At 32.1% G+C, this 25,321-nt stretch overlaps 1 protein-coding gene across 6 annotated transcripts in view; it reads right to left on the bottom strand.

Annotated features, from left to right (window-relative positions):
* The window catches only part of Cd36 (CD36 molecule (CD36 blood group)), an 80,486-nt gene that overhangs the window by 9,228 nt on the left and 45,937 nt on the right, over window positions 1-25,321 (bottom strand). For 4 of the 6 annotated variants that reach the window (XM_076835099.2, XM_076835070.2, XM_076835063.2 and 1 more), the window contains exons 2-9: window positions 21,261-21,360; window positions 17,804-17,891; window positions 17,138-17,347; window positions 7,862-8,022; window positions 6,386-6,533; window positions 5,810-5,989; window positions 4,393-4,484; window positions 2,491-2,537 (exon numbers count right to left, since the gene is read on the bottom strand). In XM_076835099.2, the coding sequence (XP_076691214.1) occupies window positions 2,491-2,537; window positions 4,393-4,484; window positions 5,810-5,989; window positions 6,386-6,533; window positions 7,862-8,022; window positions 17,138-17,257 (748 nt within the window). In that variant the 5' untranslated portion in view covers window positions 17,258-17,347; window positions 17,804-17,891; window positions 21,261-21,360. Of the gene's footprint in view, window positions 1-2,490; window positions 2,538-4,392; window positions 4,485-5,809; window positions 5,990-6,385; window positions 6,534-7,861; window positions 8,023-17,137; window positions 17,348-17,803; window positions 17,892-21,260; window positions 21,361-22,958; window positions 23,057-24,368; window positions 24,503-25,321 lie in introns of those variants that run through there. The other 2 variants (XM_076835055.2, XM_076835088.2) reach the window with 2 other exon arrangements.

The raw sequence follows: 25,321 nt of genomic DNA, 5'->3' as shown, positions 1-25,321 counted from the left end.
CAGTGTTTTTGTTTTTACTTGTGATTCATTCATTTGTACTAATGGCTGATTAATATTTTTAATACCATGAAGTTCTCTAACTAGTGATTTCTTGCAAATGCTTTCAAAACATATCCATCAAATTTAAAGAGGCGTTGTTTGAGTTTATTGAATTCCATAACTATGATTATAATCCATAGTACTTACTGACTAAATGAAGAAATAACTAGGTAACTCCTCCAGTTCCTTCCAAAATATTACCAAAGTGAGCACCAATGAATGCATGCATTCTAAAATGTTTAAACTCATCCTTCAATTATGCATTCCAGGTTCTTTTTCTGGCAAAATTTTAAACCCTATGACTTTTGTTATTCTTCACCGATGCTCTTGTTATATGTGACTTTATTTTTTTATTAGCTACACATGACATTACAATGATCTTGGCAATTCATACATTTGAATCAATTGGGTATAATTTTTCATTTTTTCTGATTGTATAGATTGTAGAATCACACTAGTCATAGAGTCACCTATATACATACAGCAATCATAATGTCTATTCTATTATAACAAAATTACAATGATACTATGGTCACTGCTTGATCCTGGCATTCAGAGGACAGGATATTAGAGTTTAAAATCCCCATATTGGTCCTTATAGGGCATAGCCTACAGCTGTCCTTCAGATCATTCACAATTGAAAGAAAATACATTGAAAAACTTTAAAAATCATTATCTAAAATATCACTGAAAATATGCCATAACTATACTCAACAATCACCTTGTATGATGATGATCATAAGGTGGCTTACCTTTATTCCCCAAAAGAAATGTTCTAAATGTGGATCTTATTTTCATTTTGTCTTTTCAAACTTACTGAAGGTAGGAGATGCACTACTTAAGCATGATGAAAACACATGGGCAACCTTATTTCATTCAGTATGTCCCCTGCCTCTGCCAAACTACCTCTGCTCTTGGTTTATTTTCTGCTTCCATATCTTTACCTTCATGCCTAATGTTCACAATTGTCATTGTCACTAACAAGTCATCTGACCTCTGCCTCCTTTTGTTACACTTATCTTCTGCTTGCTTTGGACACAATTGTTTAATGATTTTTTTCCCCTTAAACCCATACAGGATTCTTTCTTCTTTAGGAGCAGTTTAGTGCATTTCTCTCAGTCCTAAGTGACTAAGTACTCTGTTGGTAACTCTTAGAGTTAGTAGTGTTAAGGCACTTGTCTGTTTATTTGTAGAAATACTCTTAGAATTGTTTCCAAGGCCTAAAATCCTACAAAGAAAATACAATAGTGCTTTTGCTGATTTTTTCCCTTATAAGATTTTAATAAACATGCAAAATTCAGTCATACCTTTGGAAAAGTAAACAGCTCTGGTGCTTCCTTTTTACATAATTTCCTTTGTCTTTATCATTTTCCTATAGTGCATTCCCTTGCCTGCTTTGTAAACATTTTGCATGTATTTCTAAGCAGATAAACTCACCTGATTTTAATCACCTCATAGTATTTTATTCCCATTGTTTAAAAATTTTCTTTTCTATTATACATAACAGTAGAATCTGTTTTGATAAAATTGTACATGCATATTTATCTTATTCTAATTAGAACCTCATTCTTGTGGATGTACATGATGGTGGGATTTGCTTAGGTTTTTTCACATATGTACATGGGAAAATTATGTCATATTAATTCCAATGACATTCCTATCCTCCCTTCCTTCCCCTTTATCTAATGTACTGAACTTCTGTTCTTTCCCTACCCTCTTATTGTGTTTTAGCTTCCACATATTAATGAACACATGCGACCTTTGATTTTTTGGGGGTTGGCTTATTTCACTTAACATAATCTTCCATGCATTTACTGGTAAATGTCATGAAGTCATTCTTTATGGCCGAGCACCATTCCATGTGCATTTAAACCACAATTTCTTAATTCAATCATCTGTTGAAGGGCACTTAGACTGAGTCAAATGTGTACTTTTCTTTTCTTCAGGAAAATAATTATCCAAATCTTACAAAACCTCAAAGTTCTTATTTTTTTCTCCGCTATCTTATTCTGACATCCAAAATAGATGGTTCAGTTCTGAATCTCAGAGAAGAGTGTTTTCTCATTGTAATTATGCTAATTTCTTTTCAATTTTGTTATCTTTATAATATTTGGAAAAGGTCTCAATAGTAACCATGTCTATAAGCCTGTTTTTTTCATTTTAAGCAACTTATTCCCATTGCCAGGATAAGAGTTCATTAAGTACAGGTTTTACAAAGCAAACATTTCCTTATAATGCAGTAAGAACTAATCCTCTCAGTTAATCTTCAGAAATACCATACTGTTAAACACATATTTACTAAACCCACATAAAAATAGAGACTGAATTATTTTGTGGGAACAAGAAGACAAGTAAACACACCCTCAACCTTCCGAATAGTGTAGGTTTGGGGCTGTATTGTGCGAGCAGGTGAGTTGGGTTTATGGTGATCATTATCATAAGTGTGCTTACCTGTACCATTAATCATGTCGCAGTAACTTGGCCAGTAGGAGAGATTCCTTAAGGATAAGAGAGAAAATGAACAAATATTTAAAGAACACCTTACTTGTGTTACTTTTTCTACTAGGATTCAATACCTCTGCTAACATAATGAAAATTAAGATGTGACAAATGAAAAGTTTAAGAAATGTTCTAATTCATTTGATTCACATTTTGTTTGAATCTTTCAAGCTTATTGCAATAAAATACCATCAGGGGCCAGGTTATAAATAAAAATTGAGATGCCTAGTTAATCAGAAACTATTTGGAATAGATATAGTTCTAAATGAAAAACATTTATCAGAAATGTATACCTCTACTTAGGGAATTTTCCTTCCAGTAAAATAAATAAATATTCGGTTGCATGTTGGGTATTCATACTGAAGAAGAGGAAAACATTAAAGGGGTACTAATGAAAGCTCTTTATGAGGCAGAAGAGGGGAAAGAAAAGAAGCAGATGTTTGGATAGAATTCAAAACATGTAAATATTCAATTTTTATGTTTTCCTCATTATAACACTTGCATAGATTGGCATTAAAGTAGGATAGTGTTTACTAGTTTATGTATTAATGTCTATATAAGAGCTAGAGAAAGCTCTGGATGTGATACAAAAATAGGAATAATAATTTCCCTCCATCTGTAGGCATACGTTTGGTGATGGAAAAAACTAGTTTTTTTCTCACTCATTATCTACTGAGATGTCAACACAAACTGTTTTTTTTTATTTTTAAACATAATATGCTGTTAATGTTTGGTCTTGTCATGAGGAGTTAGGTCAACCCTATAAATTAATGGGTAATTCTTAATCTAATTAGTAGTACTAATTAACTGTCAATAGTGAAATGCTCATTGTTCAATATGTAAACATCAGTTGGTGATTTCCCCTAGAATAAATACTTAGAAATGTTTGTTTTCCTCCACTGGACTTTGGTATGAAAAGATGTAACTATGAACTCTTTAGAAGAAAGAGGTACTACACTAGTAAATATTTAACTATTGCATGCAGTATTAGATAACAATCTAGTTTGAGGCAATAATTAATAAAAACATGTAATATCTTTCAGTTTTGCTTATTTTTTCAGGAAATAATTGGTCTAAAGTACAGTTATAAACTTTAAGAAAAGTCTTGCTCACCTGATATTTTTAGGGTTCTATTTTACACATATGAAAAAGTATGACTCCTTTGGATGAGGTTGCAGGAGAACAGAGAAGGGAAATAATGCACCTAAGAAGCTGTGCATTATTATAAGAAGTTGTTCTCTTACTACTTCAAAGATATTTCTGCATTTAATATGCAAATTCTAGCACTGTACTTAAATTCATTCTTGCATTCAGATAGGTAAAATGAGCTAAGCCATTCTTATAGAAATCATTTCAAGATTGTTAGCAGGAGGAAAAAGCTTTTGCATAGATTCATCAAGTTTCTGTCTATATAGACACATTTAGGATATGTCACTAAAATGCACAATTTTTATTTGACACACTTAGTTATAAAAACATTAAAATATATTCTATTTCATTAGACTACCAATTAATGTATTGATTTTTCTTTTCAGTTATGATCATCTCATTGTATGGGTACACTAAAATGCTGGATATACAGTAGAGATGATAATAGTCCCTGTGCATTTCTTTATATAAGAGAACCTGTGCATAAAGGCAAACCAAACTAAGCAGTGCAGATGTTCAACAGCACAAGCTTTGCTGCCAGTTCTCATATTTGATGGGCTAATGCCTGGCAGAACAGTAATTTCTAGGGCTGATATACAGCTGCCACTGAGGTCACAAGTTGAGTCCTCTGCTTTAAATACCACTCCTGCCTTAGGTAGTACCCTAGTAACTACACACACACACACAATTTACCCAGAAACTTACCTTTTTCCTTTATAAGTGTCTATTATGGCAACATTGCTTATATTATCTTTTCCACTAAAGACTTTATAAACTCCATCAGCAGTATCATTGTACTGAAAAAAATATGTCCAAGAAAAAATTACTTGCAGAACAAGTCATATTTCCAAGTTATATGTAAGTGACTTACTTGCACATTTCTTAAATACTGGTAATTCACAATATTATTGCTTATAACATGCAATAAAGTTTTTAAATTATAAGAGTTAAATATTTTAAAGGGTAGAATACAAAAACTACCTAGAAATAAGTTCAAAATGCTGAGACAAAGAAAATAAATACCAGAAGCTTATGTGACACAAACTCAAGCCCTCTGTGTCATAATTTAGCCAGTGAGACCATTTTTATCACCATTCCTATTATGTTGAAGTGAGGGCTCATTAAATAAAAATTCCAAGAACAAAGATAGATTTTCCAAAATTTTTAAAAAATTTTTGATTTTTAGAAAAAGTGCATATTAATTATACAAAATATTGTATTTCATTGTGGCATATTTGTACAAATATAGTATAATTTGATTAATTTCAAGCCCCTATAATCTCCCCCTCCTTCCTCTTAATGGTCTACCTTTTATCTTCATGAAATCTCTTTAATAAATGGTGACTAAAATGATAAAGTTCAGACTACAAATTTTAAAAAATAGCCAAGGAAAGAGTTCTGAGTCTTTGAGTTCAAATAATAATTGAATCTCTGATTCCTTAAGGCTTTCTACATTGATATTTATTTGACATATAACTTTGCAATTCTAAACACTGTATAAAAGTAAAACACTAAAGAACTGAAAAATATAATGTTCACATATAGTGCTAAATAAACACAAAATTTCAATTCAAGACATTTTATTCTTTCAGCAATTTAAACCATCATCCTATAACTAAACAAACCATTGAGTCCAAATGTTTTTCTTAATTTCCAGACTGCCACTCATGATATGAACCACTAAATATTTGTGAACCACTAAAATAAGGCATGCTGACCTAGCCTGAATTTGCACATTTCAATAAGACAACTTTCTAATTAAGTTTTAAGAGTAACAGGATAAATCATTAAATGCAAGAATACAGCATGGAACTTGACTTTGTGAAAAGAGTTGCAATAGAAAATTTAAATAAAATTGTATATTTATAAAAATAGAAACTCTTAAAGTTAATTAAATTAAGTAAATTTTCCAACTAGAAAACTGAAGCCATCTGAAAGGGATACTTTTTTGAAAAAATTAGGATTTATATTCCCAGGTCAGGAAGAGGGCTAATACACTAAACTATACTTTGCCAATGACTATATATAATGTTACACACACACACATACATACACACATATACATATATATATATTTATATAATTAAAATATAACAACATGCCATTCACATTGAATACTTACAGGAAAGAACACACCAACTGTGGTAGTAATAGGGTATGGAACCAAACTCAAGAATGGATCCTTATAGCCCCACAACAGTTCTCTCAAAGTTCTGGTTTGGAACATAGAAGATTTTGACTTTTTGATAAGTGAATTGAGCACCACTTGAACAAATGCATTTTGATAGATATGGGGTGCAGCCTAAAAAAATAACGAACACCACTTAAGGCACATAATTCTAACAAATAAATGAATTTGTTTTTAGAATAAAACTTCTTAAACTATCTCTAAAATTATTGCTAAATCCTGCCTGGCCTAAAATTGTAATTTCTCTAGCTCATTGCCAGCCATAAGATAATATCCAAGTTAAGCCCTTTTTTGATGTTTGAGTCATGATAGGCTTTAAGCAGTCTTCTATTTCCACTTGTTATGATTTTTTTCATCTTTAAAAATGACCATAAGTCCATTCTAAATAACAAAGGAGCATGTTTTCATAAATATGGCTAAATGACTAAAATCTAATGATAATTCCAAAGATGAGATTGTTTTAAATACTCCAGGACCCAGCATAACCAGAGTTGTTGTCTGTCTACTCACTGCTACAGCCAGATTGAGAACTGTGAATGTGTCATTCTCGGTTCCAACTGACAGTGAAGGTTCAAAGATTGCAGCATTGGGCTGAACGAAAGAGACTGTGTTGTCCTCATGATCATGAGTTATATTCTCCTTGGCTAGAAAACGAACTCTGAAACAAGTAGACATAAGATTTAAAGAAACTATCTCATGTGATCATTAGCATTTGAAATCTATTTCAAGAGGGCTCAAAGTAAGATACTAAGATATCTTTAATATATCTGTACAGAGATTTTAATATGTGTTCAGAGCTCTATTCTCCTTTGAGAATAGTTTGGTATTTTTATAGTCTTTAAATATAAAAACAGTACCCAAGTCAAAATTACAAGCAATATCTTTTCTCCCAAATAATTATATTAAAACTAGAGTATAAATTATGACTTAAGAACAAGCTACTGTAATTTTTGGAGCATTTGTGGATATATAGTAGTTGAAAAAATACCAAAATAATTGTGATCCCAATTGAAGGGTCTTGTCAAAATTGAAGTGTACTTATAAGATTATACCAGTAGATGGCAGTCATTAAGAGGAAAATCCTTAAAACTGAGCCCTGCCTTCAGAATATACTTTCAATAAGAACATTACTCTATTATTTTATTTAAAAAAAAAAATCCTAAGTTTTGGAAAGTGTTAGTTAATAAGGTCAAGGGAAAGAATCTGTTATGGGTTTTTCCCAAGACTTCTTCCTTCGTATTCCTGCCAAAGGTAACTTTAAAAATGACCTATGTTGAATCTCAAAATAGTCTGAAGGAATTACAGTATTCATTGAAATGGTGTTTGTTGAACTAGAATTAAGTCTTGATCCAGGCAATTTCATGCTTTGACCGATGTCATATTATGTCAACGTTTTATCAAGCTCAGTTTAGAAGCCATTAGACAAGTAAGTCTTTGGTTCTGTTTAGGAGAAACATCTTCCGATAGTTCAGATTTCAACTAGAATCAGGGTATAATTGATACAGAAGCACATTTAGCTCAACATAGAAGACTTGCAAAGTAGTAACTCTTTTTTTAAAAAAAGAAGTCAGTATTTTTTGGATTAAGTCATTCAGGCAAGCAAAAAAAAAAAAGACTCCATTTTGGTGGTATGAGAAAGATAACCTGTAGTTGATCAGGAATCCTTTTTAAATTGTTATACAAGGAGTTTATTGTTCATAAAATTTAACTTTAAACTCAACTCTTCCTATCCATATCTCCCTTGTTGCTTCCCCTTGCAAAGCAAGTCTATTTAACACATCCTCTTGTCCATTAAAGAGGTTAAAGGCTCTTTATCCCACCTTTTCAAAATATAGCCATTAAATTCCTAGATTAGTATTTTATGCAGGTAGCAATAATATACTTTGAAAATAAGTCAACCTCAATACAATGGAATACATCAGGTGGGAACCTTCTCAGCAGCATTCATGATCAAGGTCAGAGTGCCCCTCCTTTGCAGGGACTCACCTGTATGTGTAAGGACCTCTTTGTTTAACCTTAATGTTGCTGCTGTTCACTGCTACTTCCTGTGGATTTTGCACGTCAAAGATCCAAAACTGTCTGTAAACTTCTGTGCCTGTTTTAACCCAGTTTTTATAAGCCGTTGTACCTTCTTCAAGGACAACTTCCTAATAAAAGAAAACAAGTTTGAGTTATTTCATTGTAGTAAATAAATATCACTTCTGGAAGTTCCTTTATAACATTTAGGCAGCAAGAATAAAAGGACCACTCCCAAGCATCTTACTCCCGAGGACCTTTGCAACTTTATCACACGCTTGCAGCCAGATATTTTTGTATTTTTTTTCAACATACTACAGTAACCTTATTTAGTTAACCTTTTAGGAAGAGAATCAGAGTAATACAGAAGCCATGGCTGTTGATTTTAAGGTAAGTTTTATAGTGACACTGAACAATATTGTAACAGTAGGTACCACATTTTATTAAGCATGTTTTATTAAAGTTGTCCCCAAAAATTCTTAATTAGGTTGAATATTCTGCCCCTAAGGAGCTATACTGAGGAGGCAAAAAGCAAAATTAAGAAAATCTAGTAGTATTGAAAGCTTTTTTCCCTTTAAATGTTAGATGACTAATGGGATGGTGACTTAACATTTATTAAATAAATAAGTACTTATGGATGAAAAGCACAAATATGAATTTTTCCTCTTCAGAGACTTGCTCAATATGACCTCCCCAACTCTTAAAATATTTGTAGTAATGCATTAATTCATGTCTCCAAAAATTACGGCTGAATAATACTTCTTTATTAGATTACTAGTTTTTGAAGAACAAGACAAGGAAGATGCCCTGTTTGTGTATGAAATTTGTTAATAATTGATGTCCCTAATTTTGAAGAGAGACAAGTAGAAAATATGCCAAGGACAGAATTTTGAAACCCTATAATAAAATCATGGCATTTTCAGGTAAATGAATGGAGTTAGAGAAGATAATGCTAAGTGAAGTTAGCCATTCCCCCAAAAAACAAATACCAAATGTTTTCTTTCATATAAGGAGGCTGATTCACAGTGGGATTGGGAGCAGCAGAAGGATGGGAAGAATAGAGATAGGGCAAAGGGGTTGGAGGAGAAGGGAGGGGAACATGTGGTTATTAATGATGGTGGAATGTGATGATCATTATTATCCAAAGAACAGGTATGAAGACAGGAATTGGTGTAAATATACTATGTATACAACCAGAGATATGAAAAATTGTGCTGTATATGAGTAATAAGAATTGTAATGCATTCAGCTGTAATATATAAATAATAAATAAATAAATAAATAAATAAATAAATAAATAAACCTAGTTCCTCACTTTCAGAGCTTTGGGACTAAGTGAAAAGTCACCAAATGCTTGAGTGTCCTTTTCTTTGTCTGTAAGATGAAGAGACATTACCAAGATGTTCTCCCAGTTTCCTTCCTCATCTTTCCTTCCCAGAGCTGGAAGTCTATGAAACTGCAGCAACCAGTGTGAACAAAGTCATTTATAGCTGGTAGCATTTCCAAGGAAGCGCCTGGGGAAGAATGCACCTGGTTCAAGAACTCCAATTTACCTTAGTGTGCAAGAGGAAGAGGAAGAAAAAGACTTCATAGAAAATGAACCTAGGGACTCAGGAACGATCAGACCTATTTTGTTTTTTCCTTCACCTGGAAGCATCTTTCATAGAATAACAGGAAAGAACACTGGATATTATCACATTTTCCAGTAAAGTGCATTGAGGCTGTGAAAAACCATGGAGCTGGCTTGAGGGGTAACCTAGGCAAACTGTGGCATAATCCTGTGAATATACTGATCTTTGACCTTTATACTAGTCTTATTGTATATCATGCTAGTACTGGCTTTTTATTTTTTCTTTCTGTCATTATCCGTACTTAATTGGTAGAAGTTAAGTTAGCTTCTACATCTACATGATATTATGGTGTTTAATGCAGGGAAAAGGGGAATTCTTTAGAGAAGAACTGGGTATCCAGTTAAAATGCAATTACGAAATCTGTGCTTTTGCAATCCACATACTCTTGGAACAAGAGTTGCTAAAGTGACTCTAAAATCTCTATTGCTTTTACAACAAAATGTCCTTGAAGAACTTTTTGTTTGTTCTCCAAAAGGCTTATTTCCATACCATGCTCAAATATTAAGGGAAAAAATGCATAAATTATGACTGCTCTTTTAAATGTAAAGATGTTTGTCAATGTTGAAACTAAAAACTACGTGGAAACTGAAAACTGCTCATTTTCCTGTTTTAATAGATTATATGAAAGGAGAAAACACACAAGATTATTCACACACTATATGAAACTTAAGGCCAAAGGCAACATCTATCATCATGTGACTCTCAAGGTGTGTATTTTAGTCCTTAATGATAAGAACTCAGTTTTTATAGAATTGAGAAGGGCTTATGACAGAATGTGCCTGGCAGGAAAGAATGCCTCCCTATCTTTAATCTATGTGCCTCTAAGTCCCAAAACACATTGGAAGTGTATTATGCCTTTTTCTTAAAGGATATAAGTCGTTTTGACTTGTTTCTGGAGATTTTTTTTTTTTATAATGGAAAAGTTGAAACACAAAAAGTAGAAATGAAAACATTGAATTATCAGTTATTAAGTGTACAACCATCTAATTTTCAAAGATAGAAAATGGATCCAAGCAAAATAGATGCGTAGTTCAATGTCGCAATGCCAACTTTGTAGTGGATAATGAAGAAATCAAGTCTTTTCATCCCAATCTTTGAACAAATCATGGCATAATGGAAATCTCAAAGACAAGTACTGGAGTAGGCAAGATAGGAATGCAGTTCCTCAGATGCTAATACTATTATATGTATTATAAAACTGTACAGCTGCTTATTGAATGCCAAGAATGCTACATATTCGACTAATTTTAAAAGGAGATATTTTATGACCTTTGTGAATTAAAAAATATGGTTTTAAATTAAACTGGATTGGACTATCTAGCCTATTTGTAAATATCTCACTAAATTTGAAATACAACACTGTTAACCATGTACACAGGAAAAGAAATATAATTTAAGATCCCCTCACTTAGTTAAGTCAGTATTTGCTGCTGTGGTTAAATATGCAGGGACTAGATTCTAACTTGGACATTCTCACATTGCATGATCTCCAGTTGTGTTGGAAGCCATTGACCTTGAAACTTCTATTCTTCTGTGCTAATTTGAAAGCAGATGTTTGGGATAGTAATATTCCTATATACCCACTTGATTGTTGCTGTTGCATGAAAACTCCTTGACATAACTGACATACATAATTATTAAAATGTCCTTGCTGTATTCCTATGTGGAGTACATACAGCATAAAGGCAGAAAACATGTTGTCTCATTTCTCAAGGATGTTACAAAGTACATATAGCAGATTTGAATCTATGAGTTAAACTCTTGCTGTATCCACCTTGCTCTAATATTGTAGTGACTTTTTTAAAAGCATAGAGTGAAATGGTTAAACTGTAGAACTAGATGCTAGAAGTCTGACCCAGTTTGGACACTTAACCATTTAAATTGGGGCACTTATTTAATTTCTTTGTAACACAGCTTCCTTATTTATAAAGTGAGGATGATAATATTAGTTTGAACCATATTTCACATTTTATTCTTGAAAGTGAAAACAAGATGACTACTTTTTCATATGATTTAAACATTTATCCTTACAAGTTGATTAATAAATGTAGGCATTTAGGATAGTGTCAGGCCCTAGCAGACATTCAATAAGTGCTAGCTATTAGTATTATGCAAATCCAGTTTACTCTGTAGAGGGACAACTCTATCATTTAGTTCCCACACTGCATTAACCACTTGGTTAGTAGTATTTATTGCCTAATCCATTGCCAGTAAGTCATGCAATGTCCTGGGACACTTCTTTCTGCTAATAATTATTTTATATCCATTCCCTCTTAATTAAAATAAACACTTCCTGGATGAGCAGATACATACTGAAAATAGCCTCCATCCTCCTACCCACTACTGCAATTTACTCATTAACTGCCTGAACAGCAAAGTTTTCTCATTTAAAAAATATTTCACATTTATTCATTATGAGTGCAACCTAAAAGACTATGGATTATAATATTAGCAATAGTTGTGCTGAGAGTTGAGTTTTAGAAATCATCAATTAAAATCCAGAATAAAATTTGATAAAATATAGTGGAGTATATTTTTATAGATATATACTGTTTAATCTTTTTTTCTATGCTATTGTATGAATTTAAAAAATTTTGGATATTTCTTGTTTCCTCTAGTTATGAAATATACAAAATCATCATCTTCAATAACTCATATTTCAGACATCTGAGCTTTATGATACTGTGAAAATGCACACTATCATGTCTAGAAATACTATAACAGAAAAACTATGATTATTGATTCAAAAGTTTAGTCCTTCTAATAAATAAATAACCAATTTGTTTTATCCTAAGGAATTTTTAAACAAGTTATTGGAGGGTTACTTTCAAGAATGGGGAAGTAAATGATTGCAAAATTGAATTAAGTAATAATTGAACATTAGTCTTTTAATAGAAGTCTTTAATCTTTCTTGATGTTTTATAGTTTATATCAGAAAATTAAATTAATTTATTTAAAATTACCTGTTATAAAATAATGATAAAATGTTTAATACTTGATATTGTTATTCACTAAATTTTGCAAATAGGTTGCAGAACTTTGAACTTTTTAAAGTGCTTTGATAGTCTGTACATTCATGGAAGCTCCTGCTCTTGACTTTTAGTCTGTCTAAAAAGATTGCATAAACCTACTAGCTCCACACAAATCTATTAGGGATTATACTAAATAACATTGGTTGAAAAAATTATAGCTATAAAAATCATGAAGTCTCCAGAAAATATCCTTTGGAAATAAAGAGCAAAAATAAAATAGAAATTATATTTCTGGACTATTTAGGCTACTTCAAATAACAGTGTCAGAGTGTCATCTTTTAAATAAGGGAACTATCATAGAACTCCAACTGTATGCTTTACCAAACAATGGGAGATGATTTTCTGATCTTTTTCAGTCCAACATTTTAATCTTTTTCAAAATTATACTTGTGCATTAGTAGCTTTTTCAATTTGCTATTAACTAAATGAATAGTATTCAATGAGTTTTGATGATAAACAAATAAGAAGTCACCAGTACTAAAATTTCATAAATAATTGTGAAATAACAACAAAACTCTGAATGTTCCTAAGGCAGGGATTCAGAGATTTGGCCTATACTATATGACAAAGTCATACATAGGTCCAATATAACTTTAAAATTAGTTTTGTAAACTAAAAAAAAAAAAGAAACAATCTTAAGTTAACAAATTAAAAATCCTAGCTTCTTTTTTGGAGGGCTGTGGATTGAACCCAGGAGTTCATACTTGCTAAGCCCAGGCCCTCCCACTAGCAGCTTCCTGAGCTGCACAGCTTATTTAAACAACTAACATTGGTAAAGTCAGTGTGGTCACATAGGAACCTGAGAGCAAATCTATCTTATCCTTAAATGTGCCACAGACCTTGATCACTGTGGGGAAACTGATGATGGGTCTTAGTCTATGGATGTGGAGTGAGCATACAAGGTAAACTAGCCTTCGATCATTCTTTGAAACTTAAGTCTTCCATCCAATTTCAGATCAGTACCTCCTCCTCAAGTTTACATTCATATTTCTCCATTTTGACTTGTAAAAGATTGCACAGATAACATTCATTTCAAAAATAAGAAGGAAAAGTACTCTATTTCTTAATTTCATCCCTTTGTGATTTCAAAATCATTGTTGACCATGTTCCAAACATTATTTCCTTAACTTCCATCATCCAGAAAACATTTTATTCTGTCTTTCCTTGAATTCTGGTTTCCCATTAACTTCTAAGAAATAATATTCTTGTTTCTATTTCTTTATATAAAAATCACTTCTTTTTTTCTGCTTTTGTCTTCCTGCCTCTATGTAAAAACATCTTTACAGTAATTCTGCTTTTTTATGCTCAAACTCTCTAGAAAATAAATCTAGTTTTTAGTCTTCTGTGATTTCAATAGCAAAGATCAAGAGATCTGACCTTTGAAATATAGACTGATCCTATCGAACCACTTGTTGAATCTTTCTTCTGAGGTACATTTTTCTATTATTATTAACTCAACTGGACTCTGGTTTCTTATTTTTGTTCTACTCTCTCGATTTAGTCTTCCTATCCAAACTTCTATTGCATCCCATCATACACAAGTTTCAATTATGTACTTTCACTACAGTAGACCAGAGTGCCTTTGGTTTTGTATTGGACCTTTTATTCAAATATCTTTATAAAAAAAGAATCTTAAATTCTCCTTAAAAAATGGCCATGTCATAATTTTTTCTTATTTCCTCTCTTTGGTCTTCTTACTTTACAACCCTTTTTATTGTATAAGCATAGCATAAATGGCTATGTATTATCTAGGCTTAGATTGCTGATGTTTGGAAACCAACTCTACCAACTCAGCTAGCCAACTGATGTAAGGATTTTTACTTATAAAATGGGTAATATTGCCTCAAATCTGTAAAGATTCATTTAACACTAAGTACAAAAAAAAAAAAAATAAAGCTCAACATTTGACAATATCAATCCCTAAATAACACAGGTTTTGTTACATCTTACTTTTAAAAAAATACATCAACTATAATTTTATAGTATATCATTAACTAAATATTCTTATGTTCAAAGATAAATTGAATCCCAAACTGCTTTTCCAATCACCTCTCTAATCCTGTCACATCTGCTACCTCCTTCCTTCATCACTGTATCTAGTTGCATTTCCACACATTTTTTTTCCATACTGTTAATTAGCCTTTTGACACCTTTGCTTCAATCCTCTTTGGATACTCAAAATTTGGTACTTCTTCAAAATCCAACTCAGTTCCACTTTCTTCCTGACATTTGTCGAATACTCAGATTTCTCTTTCTAAATAATATTTATTTTCCATAGTATACGTAATTTAATACTAGAATATCACAGGTTCCTCTTATCTGTTTTCCTGTAAGTTCTTTTTTAAAAAATGTTTCATTTGATTTATTTTTCCTTTCATTTCCAAGATTTTTTTAACATTTGCAATACACATAAAAAATGTTGACAAACAATAAAATAAATCTGTGGCTGTGAGCTATATGATAATTGAGAGAATATACAATTGCAACAAAAGCATTCCAATAATCGAAGCCTGACTGCAGGACTATTCAACCTGTTTTCCAAAATAATACGTCATCAAAACTATCATTTACCCAATTTTCCCCTGACCTTTATGTCAGGTGTTCAGGTGGTTTTTTTTTCCAACAGTATCAGTAGTTTAAATATAAATGAACTTGATATTACAATTAAAAGGTATAAATATTCAGGTGGAAAAAGCAAACTCTAGTTATATCTTAAACTTGAGATAAAATTTATTTTACCCTTTCAATCATACAAAAGCACATTTTGATACCACATAATTCTCATGATTAATCTTTATGAGCTTAGAGATAAATTCTAAATAATTAACCTAAAATAGATGCTAGCACTCACATGTCATTCAAGAGTATATGCACACATTTTGTCTCACAAAGAAAAAAACATTAGTTGATCCATACTCAGCTATTGATCAATATATAAGGAAAACAGTCTTAGTCTAAAATACCTTACATTGGAGACAGACTTTATTCCAAAAATTTTCCAAAAGATAAATCATAATCCAACATAGACACTAATTCCATTTTAGCAGAAGATCCAGGTGAAAAGCTCAGATTATGGAGCAGACTGTGTATTGGTGTGATGATAATTCCGTGTCACTGTTACACAACTCCCACTTCACCAACACCTGTCAGTCTTATTGGCCTATATCAAAAGTACTATCAACATTGCGAGTTCAAAGTCAGCCTGAGCAACTTAGTGAGGCCCTAAGCAACTTAGTATGCAGATATATGAATTATCTTAAAAAATGCCCTATTTTTATAGTAAGACAACATTGATAATTGTACAGAGAGATTTCTTTTAATTTAAAGCAGTTAGCATTTTTTTGCTAAAGAAAAGTCAAAGTAACTTCTTGTCATGAGTAAACTATATTTGAAATCAGTTTCCAGGTTGTCAATTAAGTCAATGCATCAGGGAAACAAAATGATATTTGTTTATATTCCTAGTATTTCAGGATGCTAAACATGAATGCATGTATGAGAGAGATGAAGGTCTGGGCAATATCACACATTTCAGAATAAATGAATAAGTCTAACCTATTTCAACTCTCATTTCTCTACACTGTGCACTACACTCACTAACCCTCTGTCTAGGTCACCAGGATACTAGCCAGGATGGAAGCTGAAGCCAGTGCTCTGAATTGGCCAGCATTATGCCCCACAGGCTCACCTCCAATAAACATTCATGCCTTCAAGCAGCACAGAAGTCCTGAGTTCACAAAGGTCCCTTCTTCTTTTTACATTGTTCTTGACTGCTTAATGTCTTTTTAACTCCCATCTCCAAACTCCTTAAGCCATTTACCTTTGCCATACCTGGTTAAGGATTTATGCAGATCTGGTTTCTCTTATTCTGATTTCCATCAATTAAAATTTCTGGTAAGTCTGAGGCTACTTGGAATGAATTAGGGTAGCAGATGATACTTGTGCAAATCCTGTTGACCAAATCCCTCTAATTTTAGTTAAAACTACAGTTTGTTGATATATATATATAGGAAAATCTCAGATATAACATGTTCCAGAAATGTTTTCCTGAAATACTTTTTAAGTCAAATATAAACATTTGTAAATAGAAAATACTTGAGATAATAATACTATAAAAAGTTGTACTTCACCAGTTTACCAAAAAATTTCTGCTTCAATCGTAAACATAATACTTACAAATACAAACACACACATATAATTCACTTTTCTCAGTATTAACCAAAATTCATTATTAATCTTGATAAATATCCCCCTACAACATTAATTTTTTTCCTCATTCAAAAGCATGTAAACATGACTTTGAACATAATTAAAAACAATTATTTTTACTACCCTATGTACCTATAGTTTTATCAGAAATAATATTTAAATTTAAGATAGAAATGTATTCATGTTGAATATTTGTCACATTTTACTCATGGTCACATTATCATGTAGAGTTGCAGAAATTGGCAATTACTTTCATGTTGAAGGCACAATATTACCAGTTACCATGAAACATAAAACAAGGGCCCAAAGCTAAAAAAAAAGAGACAGAATGAATCGGAATGGCAAAAAATAAATAAATAAAATTAGACTACTTGTACCTTTTTAATCGTCTTCTCAATAAGCATATCCCCAACTGGCATTAGAATACCTCCAAACACAGCCAGGACTGCACCAATGACAGCCCCAGTGATAAGGCCACAGTTCCGGTCACAGCCCATTTTTCTTGTGCAGGAGAAGAATTGAGGTTAAGCACCTGTTTTCTTTTAAACTCTCAGGTATGATTGAGGTGTTTTCTACAAGGTGTGGTTCTATCATTAGAAAGAGATCATAAAACAGAAGCTTAAATATCAGCAAAAGAAGATCAAAGTACAAAGAAAACACACAATTTAAACGTGACTTTGCCGTCTATAAACAAAATAAATTGTTATCTTTTAGTTTTACCAAACTGAATTTCTAAGTCTTCTCTCTTTTCTGCCTTCTATCTATCCACCGATGATCGTAATAATGTTAGAACATTTCTTCAAAATTCTTTAGTTTTCTTCCTATGGCTGATTACTAAAGTCCAGGAGAACTGTGTTTATGCACTCCTACCGTCACTACTTTCCCTCAGCCTGAGATGCTTCCTGATAACCTCACCCCTTATATCTTCTGCACCCAAACAGCCCTCTCCACCCTACTAGGAATTCTCCTGCACTCAATTTGCTTGAACTGAGGTCTTCTCTATCTGAATGTTAACCCACACATGGTAACAGATGTGAATATACCTTATTCACAAACAGCAAGATATGGGTTTTACAGGAAATCACCCGTGATTAGCAGAAAGAATCAATACTTCTAATCATTATAAAATACCTGTTAAAACAAGAAAGTATGGGTAAGTATGGGAAAGTATATTATCAAATAATTAATACTAGTAAGCTCTCTAATGTCACCATAATTATAACTGTTAAAAGAAAGTCATATTTACATGTACATTGAGTTTACTCTTGAAATGTTTATCTTATAGACAGTGTGGAAAACATTGAATTATTTAAAAATGCATTTTGTTTTTAATTTCATTGTTAATGACTTTTGAATAGACCAAAGATAGGAAGAATTTAAAATACACAAAATGTAGACGATGTCTTATTTTAATGACAGGCATTTTACTAGTCTTAAAGGTTTTTTAATATATTCAAATACAATGTTGTTTGTTATATGTAGTGTTTCACACAAATTCTATTAAAATCAACTATTTTTATGGATTTCATCTTGCCAGTCTTGTTCATGGTATCATTACACAGTATCTGGTTATTATATAAAAATGAGAAGGAAACAATTTATGGATGAGTGGATGCTGTTGTAAAAATTAATAAGAATATGTCATTTCTGATTAAGAATTTTATTTGAGCTATATTGATTATAATGGCATTTTTTATGATGGACTTGAACTGTCGACTGATGTACAGTCAGAATGTGCCTTGTGGCTTATAAACAAATATACTTAACTTCCAAATGCAGGTGGCCAAGGCAAGCATAGATGCCAATAGACAAACAAAGAGGCACACAGGACTTTTGCCAGCATCATATTAACAATAACAAGTATGTTTTGTCATGGTCTCAGGTTTTCCTTTCACATATTTGTTGCAACAGAAGAATCACTTATGATTTCATTGGTGTTCATTTCCACTTGAGGACCTTTTAGTTTTAAAAAATAATATTCCTTATGCAGCTAAGAACATAATGGAAAGAGATAAGACTTTTCCCTCAAATGGAGAAACAGAAATGGTATTTTTTTGTTGTTGGCATTTTAATTACTTTTTTACCTCTTGGTAATTCCCTTTACCTACTCCTCATACCTTGGATACTCACATTGTAAACCATAGGAATCATGCACCTCATTCACCCTGAGGCCCTTGTGACTAAGACACTTGAATAATTCATTAGCGCCACAAGTTTATTCCAAAGTAAATGGGAAACACATTCCTAAACAAGTGATTTGTTTTTGTGGTGGCATTTTATGTCTCACTGAACAAGTGAAGCTGGATTTTTAGTAATTGTTTGGGGGAGGGAATGGGAAGAATAGCTTTCCTTATTCTTTCAATTCATACAATAAGCTACCTCCTATGGCTTTAATCAAGGTTGTCATAATGCAGTGAAATAAGTTACTTAAGGCTGATAAGGACTGAATGTTATCAAAATAGAATATCCTTTGCAAAGTATAATGATGAAGCACTTGAAGTTACAATATTTTAAGCAACTGAATTTTTTTTTTTTTTTTGCTAAATTGAAAATATCATTCTGGTGTTTTATAAGCTGTAAATCAATAATTACATTTGCAGATTATATGTAAGCAGCAATCAAAATACAGGAATCCAATCTGGTACAATTGCATTAGGAGACTGGAATCAACCAAAGACTGACTCTCAATTCTTGCTAGGTGACCATGGGCAAGCCACTTAATTTCTTGACACTTCGGTTTCATCATTTGTAGATCTAAGAGATCTAAGGCACCATCAGCAGTCTTCAACCTCAGTAGCTGAAATGGTTCTTTGCTCCGTCTTTACAGAAGACCAAAAAGCCTAGTGACTATGTTCACATAGCAGTGGTAATAACCCAGAGGCCCTCATTCCTCACTTGGTCTCCATTCCTGCATCTGTCCTTTCTCACCCTTAAAAAGCTTCAGGAGAAGCTCTGTAAGAACCTGTGAGTTTTTGAGGCCATTAAAATCAATGAGGCCCCAAATCTTAAATCCAATTCCAATTTTGTGAACTTAATATGAATTTATGTAAAAACAATATAACTCAAAGATTTAGTAATCTCTTTTGGAAAGTTATGTCTGATACAAAATTCACTAATGTAATTCCTTTAGTAGTAATGTAATTTCCAAATCTGTAGGTGAAATACAGAATGATTTAAAAGTTACAATTCTTTAAAAGAAATCACACTTTACTTTAATCAGATGTACATAGATTTACCCATTTTTTGAGTTCTACATCATGACCTGTGAATACTTTTTCAGAACCATTCTTTATTCATCACACACTACATGAAAGATTCTGTGCAAGGGGTATAGAATTCCAAGAGCTGTACCTGGAGAATAATTCTTATGACTGTGTGGACTTTGAGCCTAGATGTGTCAAGCAGTGGGCAGGCCTACTTATTCCCGGGATTCTGTCTGCTTTGAACCTAAAACTGATGTGAGAGTGTATACCTCCCACTTTGACTGACTAAAGTTCATTAGAAAACAGAAGTATTAAGTAATGTATTCAGTTGAATCACATAGCTGGACAACTTTCAGTTATCTGCACCACACATAAAAGAAAAGTACTAATCTAACATTATTTCAATCACTTACTGATATTTGAGAGATTAGGGGTTAAGTTTTTCTACTTGTTCAAATTCTTGATTGATCAATTAACTTTTACTACCTTGACATAAGGTTGTTTTATTTCCCTCTAAAAGTAGGAAACACACATGATATTATTTAGGTCCATTTATTATCCTTCAATGCACTGACATGGTGAGTAATGATGCTTTGCTAGCAAAATCAGACTTTGTCCTGATGCTGTGGTACTACAGAGTTGGCGACTTTTTCCTCCCCAGTAATAGATGATTGAATCCAGGTCTTCCACAAGAAGTGGAAGGGCTAGTGTTCTACCACTGAGTTATATCCCCAGATACCCCAGACCCTTTTTAATTTTGAGACATTGTTTAATGAAGTTTCCCAAGGGACTTCAAATTTGTGTTTCTCCTGCCAAAATTCCCCAAGTAGCTGGGATAACAGGTATGCACTGTCATGCCCAGCTCAAAATAGTTTTATTCACTTGAGGCAGGAGGAGGACTGAACAGCGTATGTGAGACATGTACCAAGTATATGAAAGTTAACAGCATATTCTAGCCAGGAGCTTTTTAAAAAAATACATAATTAACTTCAAAGAAAAATTCTTTGTTTCTTCCTTTACACCAGAGTTAGCTATTCAGGCACACAAAATTTGTATCTACCACACTAAGTTTTCTTAATAACACAGCTCCTTACATATTAAAATAGGTCATTAATTTCATTGGCTAATTTTAAATCATTTTTACTATTTACCCTTTATAAGAAATGGACACAATATTAATGTCTTATTTCTTACTTCAGGGCACAAATTGAGAAGGCAGAGAATGAGCACAGGCACAGAAAACTTATGCTAAGGGGGAAGAGAGAATGGAAGGGTATCTTTGTCACTAATTACATACCTTTCTTGATTCTATAGGTACATCAGTTGCCGCCTATTCAGTTTATAGGTTATAAATAGATTCCTTTTGTAGAACTGTGAGTGGATTTTATTCCCTTGGGCTGTATTTGAAAGAAAGAGGAAAAATATATTTTTTTCTGTCAGATTGATAGTGTTGTTATAATGAAGTTTTTTTTTTTAATACCTTTCCTCTATATTGGGAACATGATAGAAATGAAGAGGCAGAGATTTCACAAAGCCTGTGGTAGGCTGTTATAAGAAGGCTCTCTAGCAAATAGGCCAGAACATTAGATCAAATCCTCAGAGAATCTATAGTCATTCCTATGTGTGGTTAAAACTGTGCTCCCTGGGATACTCCACCCAGAAGTGGTGTGACCCAGAGGTAACATTCACTGGGTCACATTCTGAAAGAGCTTCACATTTCTAGGGTACTTGTACCAGAAATAAGTGATAAGACCTGAATGTCATTTTTGTTTTAATTGAATGAAGGAAAGAATAGGAAATTTTAGATATCCTCCAAACTTCTTCAATTTTTCTGAAGGTATAAAGCAAGGCCATGTACCTCTACTTTCCCCTATTAATCTTTAGTATAGTCTTCCCACCATAAAAAAAAAAGCCCATATAACCCAATATATGGAGTTACTGGGGATAATCAAATTGGATATAAGTATAGATGGTAGGTTTTAAAATTAAATTCCTTTCCATACTCTTATCCTACACCATATTTTTGTGTGTTTACAAATCCATGGTTCCTTAGACATGGGTACTATACACTCAACTCCAATATATTTGAAATGGGTGCAAATCCATCATTTACATCTGACTATATTTCATCTTGTGGAAATGAGGTGATTAGGTCAGTTTTTATAGACTTCTGTTTAGATACAGAGCTCTAGTTAAAGCATTTACATAATCTTCAGCTACAAAGACAATTCAAAGAGCTACAACTGTTGTCCCCTCATTTAGGCTCAAGTCATCCCCACAAAATGAAAGGACTCTACAGAAAATTTAAATTGTATCCTTTGACATACATGCTCATTTGTATCCCAACAGAATATATTAAGGTTAAAAATAGCAGGAAAAAAAATGTATAGGTATAATTAAAACAGTAATGTATCTAACTAAATTATGCTTATTAAATATTACAATGTGAAACTTGTTTTGATAATAATCTTGAAAAAAATACAGTACATTCATTAGCTTCACATATGCTTAGGATCCTTCAAGAACTAAATCTGTCTTAGAGATTTATGAACTAGGAATTACTTTAAGTTTTAAATGACTCTTTTAGTCATGTTGACTTTAAATACAATTATCTATGCCCATTTTTAATGATTGAACCCTAGATACAAATGTGATTTTTTTTTAATGCTATTATTTCTACACCTAAAATTCACTGTAAATGGAAAGAAACTAAAAGATTTATAGTGGTTAAAACTCTATACTTGGAGTTTGGAAATAGAGATTTAATTCTGGGTCTTCATGTGGAAGCTTGTGATTCAATTTCTCTAATAAGTCTATTATATATTAAGTAAGTCTGCAAGTATTAAATGAGAAAATGTTTAAAAATTCTCATAGAAAATAGAATGCATATTTTACATAAATAGAAATGACTACTGGCAAAACAATAAAATCTGATATATCGATAAAGACATATACGAAATTAAACTATCATACAAATGAAAAAAGAAGCTTCTACCTTAGAACATGCTACTTGAAAGTTTTAGCCATATCTCGGGACAGTGAACTAAAACATCTTGTGATTAAATTAGACAATAGTTACAGAATTAGTTCCTTCTGGAAATAGAAAACAACACACAAATAATTTGGGAGTGAACATTGCCAGTATTTCATGAAAATAAGGATAGCAAATGTAATCCTCAAGGTCAATTCCAACATTTTCAGTACATTCTGTACCTCTCCCATTGTTAATTTAAGATTTCTTCCAGGTTAACATGTTATCTGATGGTTCTGAATTTAGTTTATTGTTCTGGTTCAATAATGACTTGAGGAGTTTACAAGATTTCCACATTTTTTCTTATTATTAACTCCAAGGACCCACTGTAATATCTACATAACAAACATTTTTAAAGATTTCATTCTGGATTCCTTGCAAGTCAATATTTAAAGTAATTTTTTCTTTTAATATAAAAAGATGTTATAGATTAGAACAATATAGAAAAGGATAAAAAAGTCTGAAAAATCTTTAAAAATCATCTTTCAATGTGTGACTTGATAATTCCAGAACTGAAATTTACTAAAAGGAATTTGTGCCATTTATATTTATAAAGTTACTCATTATAATTAATTGAGCCTTTTAATTAATTTATTCAGAATGACTTGTCCTCTATATACAGTATAATTATTTAAGACAATTAATTAATGTTTACAATTATCTTACTGAATTGTAAAAGTATAAATTTTGGCTTATTTTTGTTACCAAATTATAATATGCACTATTAAATTTCAGATTATTGTCTAAAATGGATATTTTTTACCATTCCTAGCAGCAATTACAGCATCAGGGTTCATTAAAAAAAGGCTTAATAAGCACATATCCAATATATACCTTGCATTTAACCATATACACAAAGTCAGGTTCATCAAAATTTATACAATTCAGATTGAAAATGAGAAAAGCTAATGACTGTAAAGTAATCAACAATTGCACGGTATAAAGGCTGTTGACAGAGTTGAAAGTCATTTATAAAAACTAACGTCATTTTAATGTTCATCCTAATCAAATATTATGTATAAATAGCCTAAGTATAAAATGAAAATTCTGCTTTCATTTGGATTATAAATCATTTTAAATGCTAACAAATGTTTAAGTATAGACATGATATTAAATATTCAGGAATGAAAATGTCATTGGTCATTGATCACTGTTAATATTTAAGCATAAAATGGAACAAGATTCACAATTGAGAAAAACAACATAAACCTGATTTTAAAATAAAACCTAGATTCATTAAGAAAACAGTAACTACTTTTTGTTGTTCCTGCTCTGTGACTTGTCTGGAGTATTTATATAGTATCATCTTCTCCCATCATTTAGAAAATGGAAAATTTCTTGATCTTTTCTATTTAAAGAAAAATCATGACTTACCTTTAAAAGAGTTATTAAGGAATTTTCAGTCAAATACTCCAACATTTGAACAGACAATTCTTCATAGGACCAAATGACATACTGCAGAAAAATCCTATCCTGAAACCCTTACCAGCATATGTGTGTTAGAGTTTAAATATGCTTTTAAAAAAAAAAACAAAAAACTACAACGTCAGATTCCAGTGTGTGGTTTGCTGCCAGAGGAACTGGAAAAAAAAAAAGAAAGAAAAGAAAGAAACCCCACAGATATCATGCTACTGGGATTGGTCTATTTTTATGGTCTGCTAAAGACCCATTACCTATATCTGAGATATTCAGTATTCCCCCCCCACCCCCAATTTGGCCGTCTTCCCATCCAAGTAAGTCAGAGGCCAGAGAAACAAAAGGAACTGATTTTTTGAGCCACCCCTAATGTGTTTTACTACACAATCATTTTTCCAGATGCCAAACTGGGGGTAGAAAAGGGAAAGTGGGGAACATGATCACATTCTCACTTGCCGGACAAGATTGAACTTGCAAGTTCATCTGATGAAGCTGAAAGAAAACCTACTTTTCCATAGAACACACCATAAATCTGAAGTACTTTGAGACTAATAATTTTGAAAACAGTTGGAAACTGTCAATTAACAGGGATGACAAACAGCCTTTAAAAAGGGAAATAGCCTATTGTTCTAGCTTGACCTTCTTAACTGTTTATCACTCTGTTAGTTTTAGAGAAGTTTTAGGAGCACAGCAAGATCCTTCTGCAAGGAAAAAAAAAATCCCTTAATAGTCTGAAGCCAGACTATAAAATAACATTTAAATTAAGATACTATTGAAGATGATCTTTTACTGTAAAAAAATAGACATTTTACTTTCAAAGAAAGGAATTATGTTCATATCTGATCTAAATAGTTATTACATTTGGGGGTAAGCGGAACCCTCAACGTGAGGACCCTTAATCTTACAAAATA

The sequence above is a fragment of the Callospermophilus lateralis genome, chromosome 1 (assembly GCF_048772815.1).
Source record: "Callospermophilus lateralis isolate mCalLat2 chromosome 1, mCalLat2.hap1, whole genome shotgun sequence".
In the NCBI taxonomy this organism is placed as follows: domain Eukaryota; kingdom Metazoa; phylum Chordata; class Mammalia; order Rodentia; family Sciuridae; genus Callospermophilus; species Callospermophilus lateralis.
This window is presented reverse-complemented; position numbering and strand designations above follow the sequence as displayed.